This window comes from Musa acuminata, chromosome BXJ2-9 (assembly GCF_036884655.1).
Source record: "Musa acuminata AAA Group cultivar baxijiao chromosome BXJ2-9, Cavendish_Baxijiao_AAA, whole genome shotgun sequence".
NCBI lineage: Eukaryota > Viridiplantae > Streptophyta > Magnoliopsida > Zingiberales > Musaceae > Musa > Musa acuminata.
The window spans coordinates 7,259,031-7,276,978 of record NC_088346.1 but is presented as its reverse complement, the minus strand read 5'-3'; the positions used below and the strand labels follow the sequence as shown (position 1 = coordinate 7,276,978).

The window sequence follows — 17,948 nt, the reverse complement described above, 5'->3', positions numbered from 1 at the left end:
GATTCTTAGTTGATTAGCAAGCCATTATGTTCTTTGATTCTTAGATGATTGATCTTCATTATGTTTTGATACTGTGTTTTTTTTTTTAACAAAAAATCCACCACCCTCTAATTCTTAATTTTTTCTTATTAATGCCATTGTATCTAAAACCTCAAAATCAATTGATAAGACATTTTATATTTTTATATTCTTAACACTTTTCCTATATATAGGTGTCAGATAGCTAAATTTTTTTCAAGTCTGAATGCAGAACTTTTGGGTCTGATACCATTTTAATTTTTAATCAATAGATAAGATTATATATATATATATTTGTACATTAAAATAATATATGTCATCAAGTCTTCTTCTGTGATGTTTTGCTCCTTCTGTGTTTTCTACTAAAAGACAGCAAAGTCTTAAGCTGGAAGGGTGGCTTATGAATATAGTATATGAGGAGAATGGAAGTTGGCAGACAGTGGATGGCAATGTCAGGCCACCAACAAATATAGTTTGTCCCATTTCACTGAAAAGTCTGCTTTCAGATGATTCAGGGGTTTCTCCATGTACATTTCACATCTTTTTCTGAAGCATTCATTAGATATCACTTCCCATGGATCATAGCAGGACTTCCATGTTTTCACATCAAACCAAAGTGGGTGATAGTGGAAGAGCAAGTGGAATCCTCTGCTTGGATTTTTAGCACTTTCGGCAGCCTCTATTTGTCCAGATATCTTCCATTTAGTGAGCTGAGGTAATGAATCATATAATGATTTATTCCAATGTAACTGCACCCACTTCCACATTCAAAAGCATGTTGTAATCTGCACATTGTTTAAGATCATCAAGAGCCCAACCATCATCAATTGAAATAAGAGAGAAAAGCTGTGAATTGACTGTGTTTTCATGTCAGCAGTGAAGAATTACCAACACAATTCAGTAAGCAGAGCAAACACTGCAAGAAGAATCCAAGTGAAGTAAGCATATTTGTGGTACTGATAAAGAGCTGTGATACAAGGAATACATGACATCTCAGAAGACAACAATGAAAGAGGTTTCATGGCAGTTTCAGAGTGCAGAGAAGCACTTCACTACAGAGACATGAACACAAGTACTGGCATAACCTTGTCTTTGGCCACAACAGAAGTGGTGGACAAGACATCATGCAGGCAAGCAGACACCAGAGGAGCAAGACTGGAAGCTACTCACGAAATCCACTGCTACCTTCCAAGACTGCATAATCTCCATTTTGAATTTTGAGAGTTTGTTCTACTCTACTTTGATGAACTCATTGCCATGAATGATTCAGACCTTTCCATATGACTCTACTTTGATGAACTCAATGCCATGAGTGATTCAAACTTTTCCATATGATACATATAAGAGAAATGCTTCCAATTAACAGCTCCCCATTTCTTGAGCACTGTTAGAGTAACATTTATACAGGACAGTTCCGGGAAAATCAGTTTGTAATTTCCCTCCGGCTTACAAAAAGATGCTGGACCTTTGAGAAACTCATGCTCTGACCACTTGAAGAGGTGGCACAATCACCCCAAAAGGAGGGGTGATATGTTAGACGATCGGCGGATGGGCTTGCTAATGATGAAATCTCTAAGCCCTCTATGTCTGAGCAGACTGGGTAAGCAGCTTGGCATGGCTGTGCTCGCCTTCATAAGTAACAATGAGCATCGTGGGGTCTTCCAAGCACCTTTCGACATGCTTCCTTGCAGGGCAGCCCCTCATGCTGCTGCACTTGTAGTACCCCCTGCATTATATTTTACATGAATTCTTCCTTTTATAGATAAAATTCAATCGTAAGAAATAACAAAATGAAAGATCTAGTGACTTTCAGATATTAGAAACTAAGCCAAGAATTTCACAAAGAATTTAAGGAGTAAATTACATGAATTTTTTAAAATATTATCATTATTGTGCTTAATGCTTTCTTGGTTACACACTATGTTCCTTCCACCACTTCAAACAAGACAATACCAAATACAAAGATAAGCAGAAGAAGCTGTTACTTCCCAAAAACCAGCAAGATTAACAATATTGGCAAGAAAAATGTTTGTGTATTTTAACAAAAGCACAGCTGAATCTAATTTTTGATTCCACTGTTCTTTTATGAAAATTGGTAACTAATGTCGAACGTAGCCAATAAATTGGATTTAAAGAGAATATCGAGATAATTTAGCCCCAATTTATTAGTCTTCCAAGGTGCTGTTGACATTCAGTGAAAAGTTATCACAGTGGTGTGCTTGGGCATTCTTTGAATGTGCTGCACATAGAAAAAAAATTCGAGCAGCATAAATAGAGATACCATATTACCAATAAGTATGGGCACGGTCTTGACCATCCAGATATTCACAGCAATTCAGAGAATATTTACATGGAGATTGGCATGAGGATTTTAGTCATAAGGTACCTGGGATGAGGAGAGCCCTTGATTGGTTTTTGCCCATACTTCCTCCAAGAGTACTCATCGGGAGGAATGTCAGCCAGTTTATTACTGATAGCAGGCACCTTAATGGATCTCTTCACTCTCAGCTTCCTAGAGGTAATACAAGTAACAAAGATCACATATAATGCAAAGAACAACAGTTCCAGCACTGAATGAAGATAACATATATGACCTCACCTCCTCTTTGAGCAATGACACCGACCGCTTGTTGCACATTTGCCATTCCCATCCTCCCCTCTACATACACACCTCCTCTTGGGAGGAGGATGCAGGTTAACCGGATCAGATGATGCTGGTCCACCAATCAAATGGAACGATTTTCCATCAAAGCTGGCCACACTCCCGTCCATGCTTAGCGACGACACGAAGGACCTAGCCGTCGATGCAGATGGCATATGGCTGGAGCTCTCAAACTTGAGGTTTATGGTACTGTGACTCCTCCGAAACATGTCAGCCTGAAGCTTCATCTGCTGATGAAGCTGAAACCTTGGATCATTCTGCTGATGGAGCTGAAGAAACTGGCACTGGCTTGAGGACGAAGCCTGTGACCCAAATTGGTTCTCAAGAAGGCTCCTTTGAGTGATTTGGAGTGGGTTTCTAGAACTTGACTCCAAAACTACTTGTCTGTTCTCTAAAATATTTCTCTGGAGGAGATGGGGTGGGTTGGGACTACGATCCATCTTGGACACTAGCTGATTATCTGAGAAGAGATTATGGTTGGAGGATGATTGGACTTTATTGACAATCCTAACTCTTCCATGACCAGAACTGTTGCTGAGCAAAGACACCACTCTCTTAAATCTTGAAACAGCATCCCCTGTTTCTGCCAACAGGATTGTAGACTGGACTTGATCTTGAGACTGGGAGAGAAGGTTCAAAACTCTGTGGCAGCTCTCCACTGCAGCTCTATGAGCTTTCTCCACCTCCTCCATCTCAAAACCACAGCTCAAAATCACCCTAAAAATCTCATGTATTTGGAACCAAGGGCATCTGAGAAGTCCCAACTGCACTTCATCAGAAGGATCTAAAGATTACCAGTAGGAACAAAAATTCGATTTTGACGAGGGTGTCGCTTGCTTTCTCACAAGAGAAAGAAGAGTTCTTAAAAGATGGAAACCATTATACTGCGGATGAAATTAAAGAAAATGCATTAAGCATCAAACAACCAACCAAGAAAAAGCTCCAAACAAAAAAAGAAACAACGAGACGAAAGGCAGCAAATTTAAGCTCGGAACCTGGTTTCAGCAGGCAGATCTTCCAAAAAACCAGTCTAACAAAAGACTCATCAAGATCATATTTTGACCATCGATTCGGCCTCAAAACATCAGAAAAGCAGCTCGTTCAAATCGATGGAACGGATTTCGATGAAAGGTGACCCGGAAATCTAGCCGAGTGAATCAAATCCACCACGGCAAGGAAACGGGCGGATTGGAGGGGGGCATGAGAGAGCTGACCTTGGACTTGGGAAAGTGGCGGGGAAGAACCCTAGAGTGTTGGTCTTCCTATGGCGTCCGTGGGATTGGAAGGCGTGAGGGAAACAACATGAGCCGCGTTGGAATTTTCCTCCGCCTCCTCCTCCACTTTAGTACTTTAATACCCGACCGCGAGGACTAAGTGTTAAAACTTGGAAATATAGGGGGCGCATTATAATTTAGAGCATGAGTATTTTTATGCGTTTCAGTCCCTGTATTTATATATTATTTAATTTCTCACCACCCACGTATTAAGTGGAAACGTAGTGAACATATACTCCAGACCCGTACACCCAAATTCGTACCCGTGTAGTGATTGCCTAGCACAAGTGGAACCCAGAAATGATGGACCCGCTTCTCACCACATATTATATATTCATTAGAAGTAATATTTTAAAATTAATGCCCATTTAAATTAGTGTATTTTATTGATATACTGTTTTATGATATTAAATAATTTAGTTAAAATTGATGTTGTGGCAACAATGCAACACAACAGCACTTAAATAACAAGTTGCAACTCCATCCTTTCTTTCTTTATATATAGCACAAATTTAAAATTAAATTATTTTTTTTCTAATTTTTACTATCATATTTAGTTATACATAAGCATATATTCTTCTATACACCTTACTGAAAAATCATCAATTCATATAATTGTAGTTCCACCCATAATTGTTTTTAATCATATCAATTATTTCTAGCACATAAATCCTTGTCAATATGATCATTAATACTCCTATTATATATATTATATATATATGCTGTAAATTTAAAGCTCAAGTGATCTTAGTTTGAAGCCTAATGTGCTTTGGCATTGCATAAAGTCAATGGAGCAGTTTTCGATGAACCAAAAATAAAAGAAAGAAAGAAAGAAAAAGAAGAAGATTCCCTTAAGCAACTTTGACGAGATGATCGAGAGGTGGCTCGGAATCCAAGCATCGGAGATGATTATGTCGGACAATAATCTAGATGCCAATTATATTTGACATCGTTTTAGATGAAATGATGGCATTTGTCAAAAGATCTTGGGATTTGAAAGGTCAAAGTTAGGTCGACGAATTTGGAAAGCCTTGGTGTCTTTTCCAACCTTGCAATTAGTTCTTGTTCATGCTTCAATTATAGAGCAATGACATGCATGTGACTTTGAGAATGAATGGTGAACAAAGGCATGTCTGATTGGTAATTGGGAATGGCCAAACATCTTATGTGTTTCAATCTTATCTAGTGTTTGAGTATGATGAGGGAAAATTAGTGGTCCCTCGATTGCACCATTAGAAAATGATAGGTGGACTACATAACAATGACTTGATAGGTCATTTATCAAGAGATTCTGATGTTGCTGTAGTTTAATTAGTTGCAAAATTTCTTAGAAAAAAGATTGGTTTCTAAGCTTGTCAAATAGAAGGATGACATATTTAGATCATCTTGAAATGTTTGTAAGGACTGCTGATGTGATGATCATAAGCAACTCTTCCTCCACTGTTGCAGTAGCATCCCACCCTTTCATCAAACTTCTTCTGGCATGTCTCTCGGTTTGAATGAAGCATTTCAACGTTTGCTAAAGATTTACTCGTTGATACTGATTATTAGTATCACTATCATTTCTGGAAAAGGAAAACAAGTATCAGTTCCCATCATCTTTATGAACTCAATCATGATGATGATGAGGCCCATGAGCTGATCAAATGTCAAACTTTGAAGCTCCTCATCTTTATCCTGACTTCATTCATTGCACACGCCAAGTTGTCTGTGCTTACTGTTCATCTTCATACCCCACGCTGACCTTTTTTCTTATTGTAGCATCTGTTATCTCACTCACATTTCCTTTCATATGCATAAATCTGTGAGATATGAATCCTGATACATTATGAAACCTAGCAAGTCGATACCACAACTATCCAAAATCATCCACCTAATAAAGAGGGGACAAATGCCTTGGAAAATACTGCAAAACATCTTCTCCAGGTAAACTTTTCATCATCTTCTTCGGGAGGAATATGAGCAAACACTTGCCCTATCTGCAACCTCGTCAGATCCTCGTCAGACAAGATTAGCTTCTGTGTGCAGGCAGCTGGATTTTGAAAAGCTTCGATCGTTTCCGGCATGCAACCCTATGGTCAACCTGCATGCTGGCGGCCTACAACTTTTCTTTCATGTAGCAAAGTTAGGCAGAGCAACCTTACTGGTCAATGGGTAATTGATTATCTATATCTTGCATCTGATATGTGATAATTTCGTGAATCATTCTACTTAAAACACTTCAAAGAAATTAACTCCAAACCGATAAAGATCGACAAGTTGATTTGAATACTGTTGTTCTGTATCCATCTCTTCTTCCTCTATGTAGTGCTTACCGAGTAAGAGAATGTGCGAGCATCCATAGATTGATCCTAACACGTAAGACGAATGCCTACTCGGTCATGGTCAATCCTGACACGTAAGACTAGCACGCATCCATCACGTGTTGACGTGTGCAGATGTGCGTGTCCGTATCTATAAATACCTCCGTCCCTCCTCGGGGAGAGGGTGTGCAACAATACCATCTTCTTACAGTCAGAAATCCACATCTGCTAATGGTGAGAAGCTCTGCTATGCTTCCATGTCCTTTTTCCCTTCTCTTTTTCTCTAAATTAGCCAATATTATGTTGTTTTATCCGCTCAAAATTGGGTCGATAGTAATTGTTCTGTGTTGTACGTGCATACGTGCATGCATGCATGCAGGCTGGAGCGATCAAGGTCGGGACGTGGGGCGGGAATGGAGGGTCCGAGTGGGACATGGGCCCTGCTTACCGCATCGACAGCGTCAAGATTAACGCTGGGGACATCATCGACGCGATCGAGATCACCTTCACCCGTTATGGGTTGACCGAGACCCAACACTACGGTGGAACGGGTGGCGAACCCCATGAGGTATCAATACCGTGTTCGTCTTCGTAGTCGTCGTTATCTTCTTCTTCCCTCGTGTTATCGATTTGATATATATCTGTTCTTGATTCTGGTAATCAATCTCAGACTCTTCATGGTTGATCTATGTGTTCTTCTTTCTTTATATTCTGAATCTGAACCCTAATATTGCCTCCTATATATCTGCCCTTGATTCCATCAAACAAGCACAGAAGCTTCGTGGCTGACATGATCATGAGTAGAACAAGTTCATTCTCAACAGAACACACAGTAAAAATCGAATCGAGCTATGGCAGATTCATATATACACATCTTCCAATCTTGCTAGCTAATGTGTTCTTCTCCATTTTTCTGTGCTTTTTGTTGACATGGATTGCACTCAACTTAGAAATTAATCTACACGCCATAATTGATGATGAGAAAAGAAGAAGAAGAAGAAGAAGAAGAAACGAAGGAAATGAGTTCCAAAATATGATCTCGTCATCAATAGCTTCAGCCTCATCGAGTCTTTGCTTTTGCAGATCGCTTTCGAGGATGGAGAATACATTATGTCGATGGAGGGACATGTGGTTGACTACTATGGGTTGACCATCATAGGGAAACTTACTCTAACCACCAACAGGAGAACCTTCGGCCCGTTTGGAGCGTACGAGGGAACTCCCTTCTCCCTTCCTGTCGCGGAGGGTAAGATTGCAGGGTTCTTTGGACGTGCTGGTTCTTTCATAGATGCAATTGGGGTTTACTTGATGCCCAACTAGAAGAAGAAGAAGGGTTCCCAACAGTCGGATGCTCCAATGAACAAGGATTGCTGTTTGCTTGCTATGTGTGTATGTGTGTGTGGATGCTACAATAAATGATTTGGATGCTCCGATAAGTCCTAAGTATTGTGATAAATAAGTTGGATGTTTCTTTAAATAAAATTATTATTGTGTCCTTTGATAAATGTCATCCTCTTTAATGGTCTATGTATGTATGTATACATGTATATATGTATACATATATTAGTGTGTGTGTTTTGATGGTCTCTCAAAAGACTTCAGCATGGCCAGCTTTTGGTTTTAGATAAGAGTTGCATCATCAACCATAATATATTTTCTAGAAATTAAAGGATCAAACCTGACCACAGAATTATATGACTTTGATTAAAAAAGAATTACAACAAAAAGAAAAAAAATACAGTGCCATTTCATACACCTACGGAACTGACACTATAAATGGACATTGCCTGTGAATCATTACTACCACAGCACAAACTCAGTGCAAGTTACATGAAAAAAAGAATCAAACATGTCACTTACATTAGTGAACATAAACCGGGAAAGAGCTAACACAAGTCAGGGACAACACCAGAGTTTATAGGAAGGGAGTAGTCTTTGACATCCCTAATGCCCAGGGATCACAATGAAGATTATCGAGGAAGATTGTTGCCTTGCACTCATTGAGCAGAAACCTTGCGGCGACCATAAGCTAGCACCATAACAAACTCCTTGGCTGAGGTTCCGATGGAAGCCTGCAGCTTCTGTGATGATCCCCCTCTTAGCCACTGTTCTACTAAGTTGTGTAGGGATGTCGCAGGGCTCACTGGTTCACCACGGCATGTGACTGCCACCTGCAACCACCCGATGAGCTTTGAGCCAAAGAAAACTGTGGCTCAGTACATACAAGTGCCATGAACCCTGAAGTTGACAATGTCATAGTAATATTGACTCATTCGCCGAACTTGAATATGTTGTCTCAAGCTTTGTTCTGTTGGTAAAAGCGATTTAATCTTTGCATCAGTAGGGCACACATGATGCGTGCCACTGATATCATCTATATAATTTGCCTTGTTGTCAAAGTATTTGTTTATATAATCATACATGAATTACGACGAGATACAATCGACAAGCATCACTATGAAAGCACATATAAAAGCATGCCATCCATCATGGTGTGTGTTTAATGCATAATACAGTAATACCAGCGTTGTTAAATACAATGAACAATGCCAATATGAGAACGAGTTGGTGGATGTCTCGCAAAAATGGAAAAAAAATATTATCTGACAATTAACTAATGTAATTTGAGACATCGGATATCATATTCAGGATAGTATATGCATGTGTGCAGGATATTAGAGTTTCACTTCTACATCAATACTCTCCATGGTTACAAAGAACACCTTAAGGCATTTGCATCAAGCTTCAAACTTAGTCACACTGTACATGTTGGTTAATTTCTTCATGATGGCATAACACTGGGAAGTAAATACAGGGTCAAATAGCATAAGAATAATAAAACATAACTAAACTGGTAAGGTACAATTGCACAAAAAAAGAAAACTCATTATGGGTTGTAAACTGAAACCATTTAGGTTCATGCCAAACGCCTGGGCAAGGCACTTGAACATGTTTACATAAACTAGTCCAGAAAGCATACATTTTGGCTTTTGCATCATGCAACTCCCAATGTAAACAGCACAACTAGGAATGGCAATAAATGGTTTCATAAGCTATATGGACAAATCACGGTTTTATCAAATCAGAGGGCTAGAAGATAATCCATTTGATCTCCTATGGTGATAAATTTACAGGAAACTGCAGTAAATTATTTTCTCAAACAACGGGTACAAGAAATTGGTTTGTTTATTCTGACATGAATGTTAACACTCCAATGTACTCATACTGTGATAGTATGATAGCACTCAAAAATCATAAAAGAAAACCATACCTTACAATTCCAGCCTTTTATCTAAGGTAACAGAGGTCTTTTTTAAAAGAGGCAAACTGACATCTCTCTATTATAAGAAAAGTCTCTCTTGTATATTTCTAAGCAACTAAAAAAATATAACAAGCTATTTAATGCTCGAAAGTACAATTAAACCGTGACAAAAGAAATAATAAATTGACCTAGCATAACTTTTGTTCTAGTCTTCCAAGCAATACTAGATGCTTCGACAAGCTAAGAAAAGTTCAAACATGCTCAGAGGAGTATTGGATTGTTTAGTTGCCTCAACAATCTACCATCTAGCGGAACTTAATGTACCGTGCCACATTAGGAGCTGATAGGCAGCAAAGATTGTAAATAGCAGCAACTGGCAAATCAAACATGGTCACAGATCTACATGTGGGCTATACTTCCAAAAATGCTTGATAAGGATTTTAATAAATAAACTATGTAAGATGAGGTGCGCTGTTGAAGGATGGCAGGAAGAGGAATGATGAGCTGTCATAGGGAAGGACAAGTGGTGGGTCGGTGGAACGAGAGAAGGGATATGAGGATGTCATTTTGGGCAGCCTCATCACATGTGAAATAAATGCTTGACCCCTACATGGGTCAACTCAGCAGTCAAGATTAGAATTTCCATCGTGAATGGTTCAACTGATCAGATTAGAATTGTCACCCGTACAGCAACTTCAACCTACGCATACAAGCCTACACAGTGAGTTCTGTAAACCCTAGGCATGCAGACTTTACCTGTATTTGCAGTGTATCAACAAGCTGATAAAGGGCAACACAGTAATGTTTATCTAATTTCACCAGAGCTACATTTAGGATGCATTAAAGCTGTTAATTATTCGTTCCATGCATATAATTCATTGTGATTTTGATGCATCTGACATGTAAGTAGATTACCAAACTTACAATGCTATGACAGGGACAAACTACATAATTTTAATATAAAACCATCAACTTTATACAGAATCCAAAACTCACCTCAGCTTCATTGTCAAGATTAAGCTTCCTGACAAGGTACTTCTGGATGAAAGAAACAGGTACGTTGCCATCTCTAAGATAAGAGAAAAAGAAAAGCAATAAAATGTCAGTAAGTTAGCTGAATGGCAAGAGATAGTGATGAAGCATATTTAGCAAGATAACTGTTTTATGAGTCGTCACATGATGTTTATCCTAAAGAAATAGAAGGAACACTTCAAAGGTCAAAGAATGTATTCAATTGTGTTGTCTGCAGATCTTCATGGTCAGATCCAGATGTCGTACCAGAAATATCTCAAACTGGAAGAAATTTATTGGTTCGTATCTATACAGTGCAGATGTACTTAATAACTAAACAATTTATACTTAGCATCCTCCATATCTATCAGTCATAGGCAAGCTTCCTGACCGTACACTTTTATCAACTTAAAATTTCTTGTTGGAGACATTCTGTTGGTTCATAGGCAGCAGAGTTACAATTAAAAAGTAGGTTCTTTTGAAGATAATGCAAGAATTACTCATGGCATTTGCATGATTCCAAGGAAATTGAACTTACTTAATCCTCAAATAACTATTTGGTATTTGGGGCAACGGTGGATCTCCTTCCCTGCAAAAGTCTTATGAAATATGAATAAAAAAGCTCATCAAAGAGCAAGTGTCAAAGGAGTAACAACCGCACTAATTTCCAGAAGAGAAGCATCCATAACTGGTCGAAGGAGGCAAGTAACTGAAACCATATCGGGCAAATCCTCCTATCACAATGTGCACTTGCTGCATCAAATAGTGCATGAGCCGAGGTTGATAGGTCCTTCCGTTTTCGGTTGACTCCTTGCAACCTCCTAGCTTTTGCTGTTACTGAAGGTGTTTGAATACTGTTGTTCTTCTCATCCTGAACCTTGGACTTGTGCAGATGTTCCTTATTCCTGGTTTTGTTGATAGTTGTTTCAACATCAGGGTTATTGATATGTTCTGACTTAATAACAGCACTCTGTGGACTGGACTTAAAGGACTTTGTACTGTTTGCCGCTTCAACTAGACAATTTAATGGTTTCCAAAGCTCTGTCTTATCCTGATAGGATTCCCCACCACAATCTGTAACTTTAATTGCAGCATTGCTGGATGACTCAGCATTTGAAGCACTCTGAGAAAGTTTACCAAAGTTGAAAATTATTATAGTCATGCTAGCATATTCAAAGGAAAACATAATAAAGATTAAAGAGCATATGAAATTTAAAATGTTCTTTTAACATACCAAGAGATGGCAAACAGAAGAAAAAAAAACTTTTACCTGCCTCCTACTGACAGCTGACTTGCTTGGGTTCCCTGAATTTTCAGTAAGCCTGTCAACATATTCATCCTCCCTCTTAACTGAATCATGAGTGCCAGGACTTTGTCCACGTAATATGGCAGCCCTTCTAGCAACAGCTCTTGTTTGCCTTCCTGTCAAACCTGTCTGTGTTGCTAATCGAGGAGTATTGACCACCAATGAAGAAAGGGACCTTTCTTTTCTTCTAACAGGCAAAGAAAGGAGTGGAAAATTTTCAGGAGCCTCGACCTTTCTTCTTTTGAAGGGAAATATTTTTGCCCTTAAATCTTGCAAATTGTGATCAGGTCTGCAAGTAATCCAACATTAAAACCGCTTGAACAGAAACATATACTGGCATGTGCTCAGATTTCTCAAACCAATATGTGTTCTCCTTTAGTAAGCCAAAGTTTGTGGTGCAAGTGGAACCAGAAGTATGCCATTTGACATTAATGTTTATGATCATCAGAGAAAATTTCTATTTAGACGTTATCTGGAGGAAAACAAACAAATTGTCTTTAACAAGGAATCCTATGAGAAGAACAATGAAAACTCCAAGTTTAGAACTTAACAATCTGAAAATTCACATATTGATGATCTCAGAGCAACCAAAGCATTAGGAAGAATGGTGCTTTCCAAAAGCAGAAACACTTCTGGAGCAAATGACGATTCAGTGGTCAGAAAAACATACAACTCAGTAGATAATGAAAACCATGGTTTTTGTAATTACATGTTGAATAACACTGAGTCAACTTTTCAGAAATCACCAAGTTTTTAGTCATCACAGCCATTTGTAAATAATAATAAAAAAATCATGGTCTGAGCACAAAGTTCCTTTAAGTTACAGTGTCAAGTGATATCAGATGCTGTAAGCCCTATTTAGACTTATTTTATTGTTGGCTTCAAATATATTGTCATCAATTTTAATGAACGTTAGCAACAAAGGTCTGGGTACTCAGATTCTCAGGTCATTGAATACTTTAGCCTGATTATATAACTATAGCAACAAGGATACCACTCAATTATATGTGAAGGTTACTTAAAGATATACTGTGTGGTGATGACTGCAACAAATAACATTTCTTTCAATAAGGTAAGCAGCTTTTCCCACCTTCTTAACTATAAACCATTAGAAAGGTATGTTTCCTTTTAACTCCATAAGCCATTTAAAACCTCCTTTATTGTTATCCAAAGGTTGCAGCCATCAGCATCATGTATTTAAGACTTTAAGTAATAGGTTGCAGAAACTCTGTAACCATATTAACTTTAATCTGGTAGGGAACAAACACATCGATGGCTCTCACACAGTTAGATGGCAAAAACATGGAACTATAAATCAGGAATTTCCACAGATCTACTCCATGTAAGCAACTTCTTACAAATTCAGATTCTCGGTTATCAGATTATGTCAATCAAAGTCCTCATAATCAACTTCTTACAACTTCTTACTACTTTATTCAGCTAACCATTAATAAACAAGTGCTTCACTTCAAACATTTTGGCATATTGTGATAGAATAAGGATATACTTGATACTTTGGCCACTTGTAAACAAACATTTTTCGTATGTTACCTAGTGGTAGATGTGCCTGGTTTAGACAAGTGGATCCTATGAAAATGATCCAGATGTCACTATTTTCTAGAAACAGGAAAAACATGGATAGAACTAATACTCTTTGCTTGGTCATCATGCAAAACTAAAAATGATAAAAAAGAGTAATAATATGTGAGTTAGGTGTTGTCCATGAAGCATTTAGAGATATGGGATATATATTAAACAATATGATTAGCCAATCCATCATACCTCGAAAGAAAGAGAAAAAAGATATAATATGGTACTGATGTGGCAATAAGCATCACTCTTTTAATTTTTTTATAGTTACATATTGCTTAAAGAATTTAGAGAATCCCTAACCTATTCATCATAAAATTAGTCTTAGCGATAATGTATCCTAAGGAATATGGAAGATAAATAATAAATCATGATAAGTGAAGTAAGATAGAATCATTGTTTTGACTTCATTAAATGACGCGTAATACAAGTGGCATAAAATCATGATATGCCATCTCGTTTCTAATCGATAGATTAACATCCAATAAAAACAAAGGCCTCCAAAGAAGTACCCCTAATTATTTGTAAAGTATCCAGTTCTTTTGATAACTATCTGAAAAGTACTTTGAAAAGCTATACCACACATGATGAAGAAATATACAAGTAATGATATCCCAAAGGTGACTAATACAGATATGTCAACCAATATGAAGTATCCCAAAGGTGAATCCATGTCTTTTCACAAAGATAGGATCTCATAGTGACATTTGACTTGCAAGAACTTAGAAGAAAATGCATCCATATGTTTTGTTCAAAATCTTAATCCTGCTTACTGAATATAAGAACTGTTCTATCCTATTGGTATTTCCCATTGCAATAAGATTATAACACTTTTAGTCTGTTAGCCCCTGATCTTCCTTCCTCGTTTTTTATTATCCTGTCCACCTATTCCATAAGTCAAACAACACATGTTTATCAATCCCAACACCATTGTCACCCTTTTCCACATTCAACCTTACACCAATTTAGAAAAATAAAGCAAATGCTTGCAGCCTAAATAAGTGATTGCACCTGTGGTTCACAATTATGCTATGCAGATTCTAAAATTTCAGAATTTACAATAGCAAATCTTCTGAAGCAAAAACAGTATCATAAAATATTCACGTGAGGAACTAAAATACGTAACACAACAGAAAAAATGGCATTAACACCACCAAGAAAGAAAATTACCTGAGCTTTTCTACAGGAACACAGCCCAGATCAATGTTACATATAGGGCAGCAATCTATCTCTTCATCTGTAAGTTTCTCACATATACACTTCCTGCAAACTATTTGAAGATACAAGGACACAGGGTTATATTTTCTTACAAAAGATTCAGAGTATATTCTGAATATGATGATATTTCAATACTTAGACAATATGAATGACCACTGATTTATGACATTCAAATTGCAAAGAAGGAGCAACACACAGCAACCTACCAGAATAGAAAATTCAATGCAGCATTTGAAGAAGAAAACACAAAATTATCATACTATGTAAAGGAATTAAGTATAAAAAGTATCACGGACAGAGGAACAAAAAGCCACTGACTAACATAGAAAGATAGTACATATAAATTGACATCTCAAATAGTGATCCATATAAGTTGTGAGAACAGACCTAAACCAGAGAGAAACTATGAAATCCGAGGCTTTTTATCTATATGCTGTCTAATAAAATGTCAAGAAAGGCAGCAAAGGCACGTAAAATGCCCAGGTATCATAAATGGACTCTAAAGGCTCGGATGAAGCACTACATGAAACTGTGTGCCTCATCAAAAGGATCAGACTTCTCATACTTTATCATAGTTGCCAGGAATAACTTCAACATAATAAAAGCCTATAGGTGACATCAACCATCAAGTCAATGGAAAGGAACCCAAGACCAGAATGGAATGATGATTTAAGCCGAGATATGACTTCAATGCCAACAGTAGGATATTTCAAAGCCTTGTAGAGATCAACAATATCTACTTTCGTCTCATGTACGGGGACACGTTCAAGCTAGCAACTAAGACGCCTTCATTATCAAGAAGAGTTCGTGCACTAGTACTAAGATGCCCTTGGCGCAGACATTTGTAGTCATGTCCCTAACTCGATTAATCCATTCGAGCAGCTAAGGTTCAACGAAGTTCTTTGATTCGAGGAACGCCTCATTGAAAACAACGAGAAAAATGAATAAAGTTGTTGACCTCCTCCTTTCTCAACATGTAAGCAGGGCAGAGAGCAGGGAACGCGGAGAAGAAAACAATCAGCGTCACACGCCACCATAGTGGCTCGAACGAAAGAGGAAAGAACCATTAACCCCCAGAATAAACGATTGCTTTCTGCCCTATCCAGAGACTGCACGATGTTCCGATCTAGTAACATCAAGGACAACGATGGAGAGCCGCATCGAAAGATCGAATTTCTACAAAAGCCCGCATCATAAAACCGAAGAATCACGTAAACCAAGACGCAACACGCCCACGTCGAAACCACAAATACAACCGCGGAGCAACACCTCGAAACCAGGAAAGTCGTCAGATTGGAGGCGGCGAACGCAAGACAGGCCCGGACAGGGGGCGAGGGGGGGGGAGGGAGGAGGAGGACGCACACGTGTGGAGACACTCGGAGATGGTGGTGGCGTCCCGGAGAAGCTTGTGGCAGAGTGGGCACGTCATGCACGCGGCCAGCAGCTCCCGCTTCACCGTCACCATCTGGGGCGGCCCGCCCGCCACCGCCGCCGCCATCCCTGGCGCCGACGACTCTCTCCCGTCCGTCACGAGGCCACCGAGCCCCTCACTTTCATGCGTGGTCGCCGCGCCGCGGCCCGTCGTCGGGTACCGCTCCCTACGGATCAAGTCGCCGCATTGATCCGCGAATCACGCGGCGGCGGGGCAAGCGGCCGGGATCCGAGCACAGGGAGCAACCAAGATTGAATTTTTACGGCAGAAATGGCCGAAGCCGGCGTAAAGGAGAGGGTTTCGACAGCGGATTCGAAGGAGAAGGGTGAGGGATCGAAGGACGACGACGACGCGAGAGAGAGAGAGAGAGAGAGAGAGGCCAAAGAAGGAAAAAGAAAAGAAAATATATGTATTATTCGTGTCTTCTAAGGATTACTCCGCAATCACTACAAAGGGAACGACGCTACTGTGCGGCGGATCCGTTCCGGTTCAACTTGGACCCGCCCGGTTCAATCCAACGAGATCGTGACATCTCATCCGTCCGATACTAATCGGACGGACCCACAGTTCCGAGTGGTCTCGGGTCGGATCGGGGCGGTTAGGTATAAGCGAACCGGTGCGGTCTTTAGCCACCGTAACAAACAAGAAGAAAGAACAGGATTTAGTTGGACTTGCACTGCCAATAGAATGAATACGCGTGGCCTTCCTAGCCACATAGGATTTATATGGTGGAATCAGTGTTAGAGCCAATGATTGCATCTTAATCGAGGAAAGAGAAGTCAAATCATTAATGTCACCATGCCAATGTTTATCGTCACAATTTGTTTTCCTGTTCTTCCCCGATTGATTGATTGATTTGTTGTTGCGATGTGGGATGACCCAAAAGTGGATTCGATTGAGAAGCAAGTTTCGATGGACTAAATATCATGAATATTATTAGCTCCGGAGATGAGTACTTCATCTCCTTATGCAGTTCTTATCTCGTATCGTATCGATGATCAAAATTAATTATTTTAATTGTTTAATACTAAAACACAGATAAAACAGTAGATAGAGATTTCAAGATATGATCAAAATTAGACACATCTATGATCTAACACGGTCGCTCGGAACTCAATTATCATCTCTAACCTTGATGGAAGGTTGGGCTCTCATTGGTCTAGTTGGGCTTCGACATAGATTTAGCTCAACCCAAGCTAGTCTAGTAAGTTGAACATATGATTCAAGAGGTTATTATTGCATTGGTTTAGATGAAATTTCAAGAACACTTTCACACTCAATTCCACCCAAGTGAAAGTTGTCCTATACATGAACAATCTACTGTATGAAGTATTTTTCTGAGACTGAGGCTATCTCAAGTTAAAACATATGTTATAGCAATTAATATGGAAGCTATTTGAGGTTAATGCTAAGTAAACAATATGTGATGAACTTACAATGGAAGTAGTTAATAATCTTAGCAAGTTGGGAATGATTAGTTTCATGTCAATGATAAATTATAGTGTTCATCATGCAACTCCACCCATACAGTTCAATCATGGTTGGGGCAGCCCCTTCTAGGAAGAACAGGGTGACACAAATATTTGCTTGTGTGGTCCATGATGTGTTCTTGAAAGAAGAGGCAAAGAATCCTTTGCTAGGGGCTTTGAGTTGGCATTTGAGCTGTGCAGAAAGTTGACTGACTTAATCCATGGGGACAATGCAATGAATGCTAATATGTTTGTCAGATCATCCTTCAATGTTTCATTTAAAATACTTGGATTGCTTCCAGAAAAATTCATTGCAGCAAAGGCCATAATACCTTTTATCACCTTAATCATGGACTAAAGTATAGTAATCTATCCAGAAAACAATATTTAGACAGATGCCTCA

At 38.9% G+C, this 17,948-nt stretch overlaps 3 protein-coding genes across 6 annotated transcripts; 1 reads left to right on the top strand and 2 right to left on the bottom strand.

Annotated features, from left to right (window-relative positions):
• Positions 1-952: 952 nt before the first annotated feature.
• On the bottom strand, positions 953-4,051 carry LOC135582895 (probable WRKY transcription factor 21). 4 transcript variants are annotated; one of them, XM_065125240.1, is made up of 4 exons: positions 3,895-4,051; positions 2,618-3,444; positions 2,405-2,530; positions 953-1,744 (listed from the first exon to the last, which is right to left on the bottom strand). In XM_065125240.1, the coding sequence occupies exons 2-4, from the start codon at positions 3,370-3,372 to the stop codon at positions 1,600-1,602; spliced, it is 1,026 nt and encodes a 341-aa protein (XP_064981312.1). In that variant the 5' UTR covers positions 3,373-3,444; positions 3,895-4,051; the 3' UTR covers positions 953-1,599. The 4 variants fall into 4 exon arrangements, with proteins under 4 accessions (XP_064981312.1, XP_064981315.1, XP_064981314.1 ...); XM_065125243.1 differs by having other exon boundaries at positions 2,618-3,430; positions 3,895-4,018; XM_065125242.1 differs by having other exon boundaries at positions 2,618-3,449; positions 3,895-3,995.
• A 2,285-nt stretch (positions 4,052-6,336) lies between these two features.
• On the top strand, positions 6,337-7,762 carry LOC135622910 (horcolin-like). Its single transcript, XM_065125239.1, has 3 exons — positions 6,337-6,491; positions 6,637-6,825; positions 7,341-7,762. Exons 1-3 carry the CDS (start codon positions 6,393-6,395, stop codon positions 7,575-7,577), a joined length of 525 nt encoding a protein of 174 aa, XP_064981311.1. The 5' UTR covers positions 6,337-6,392; the 3' UTR covers positions 7,578-7,762.
• A 174-nt stretch (positions 7,763-7,936) lies between these two features.
• Positions 7,937-16,469, bottom strand: LOC135622905 (E3 ubiquitin protein ligase DRIP2-like). The gene is made up of 7 exons (XM_065125232.1): positions 16,007-16,469; positions 14,597-14,696; positions 11,801-12,125; positions 11,220-11,653; positions 11,069-11,119; positions 10,516-10,588; positions 7,937-8,428 (listed from the first exon to the last, which is right to left on the bottom strand). Exons 1-7 carry the CDS (start codon positions 16,140-16,142, stop codon positions 8,255-8,257), a joined length of 1,293 nt encoding a protein of 430 aa, XP_064981304.1. The 5' UTR covers positions 16,143-16,469; the 3' UTR covers positions 7,937-8,254.
• Between the last annotated feature and the right edge of the window lie 1,479 nt (positions 16,470-17,948).

Excerpts from the sequence above, each read along its gene's own strand:
- LOC135582895 (XM_065125240.1), bottom strand. The coding sequence starts at position 3,372 with ATGGAGGAGGTGGAGAAAGCTCATAGAGCTGCAGTGGAGAGCTGCCAC. Across the intron at positions 2,531-2,617 it reads TGTCATTGCTCAAAGAGGAG|GAAGCTGAGAGTGAAGAGAT; the intron begins GTGAGGTCATAT and ends TATTACCTCTAG. Across the intron at positions 1,745-2,404 it reads AAGGGCTCTCCTCATCCCAG|GGGGTACTACAAGTGCAGCA; the intron begins GTACCTTATGAC and ends AATATAATGCAG.
- LOC135622910 (XM_065125239.1), top strand. The coding sequence starts at position 6,393 with ATGTGCGTGTCCGTATCTATAAATACCTCCGTCCCTCCTCGGGGAGAG. Across the intron at positions 6,492-6,636 it reads GAAATCCACATCTGCTAATG|GCTGGAGCGATCAAGGTCGG; the intron begins GTGAGAAGCTCT and ends GCATGCATGCAG. Across the intron at positions 6,826-7,340 it reads CGGGTGGCGAACCCCATGAG|ATCGCTTTCGAGGATGGAGA; the intron begins GTATCAATACCG and ends TTGCTTTTGCAG.
- LOC135622905 (XM_065125232.1), bottom strand. The coding sequence starts at position 16,142 with ATGGCGGCGGCGGTGGCGGGCGGGCCGCCCCAGATGGTGACGGTGAAG. Across the intron at positions 14,697-16,006 it reads CTCCGAGTGTCTCCACACGT|TTTGCAGGAAGTGTATATGT; the intron begins GTGCGTCCTCCT and ends ATCTTCAAATAG. Across the intron at positions 12,126-14,596 it reads GTTCCTGTAGAAAAGCTCAG|ACCTGATCACAATTTGCAAG; the intron begins GTAATTTTCTTT and ends GATTACTTGCAG.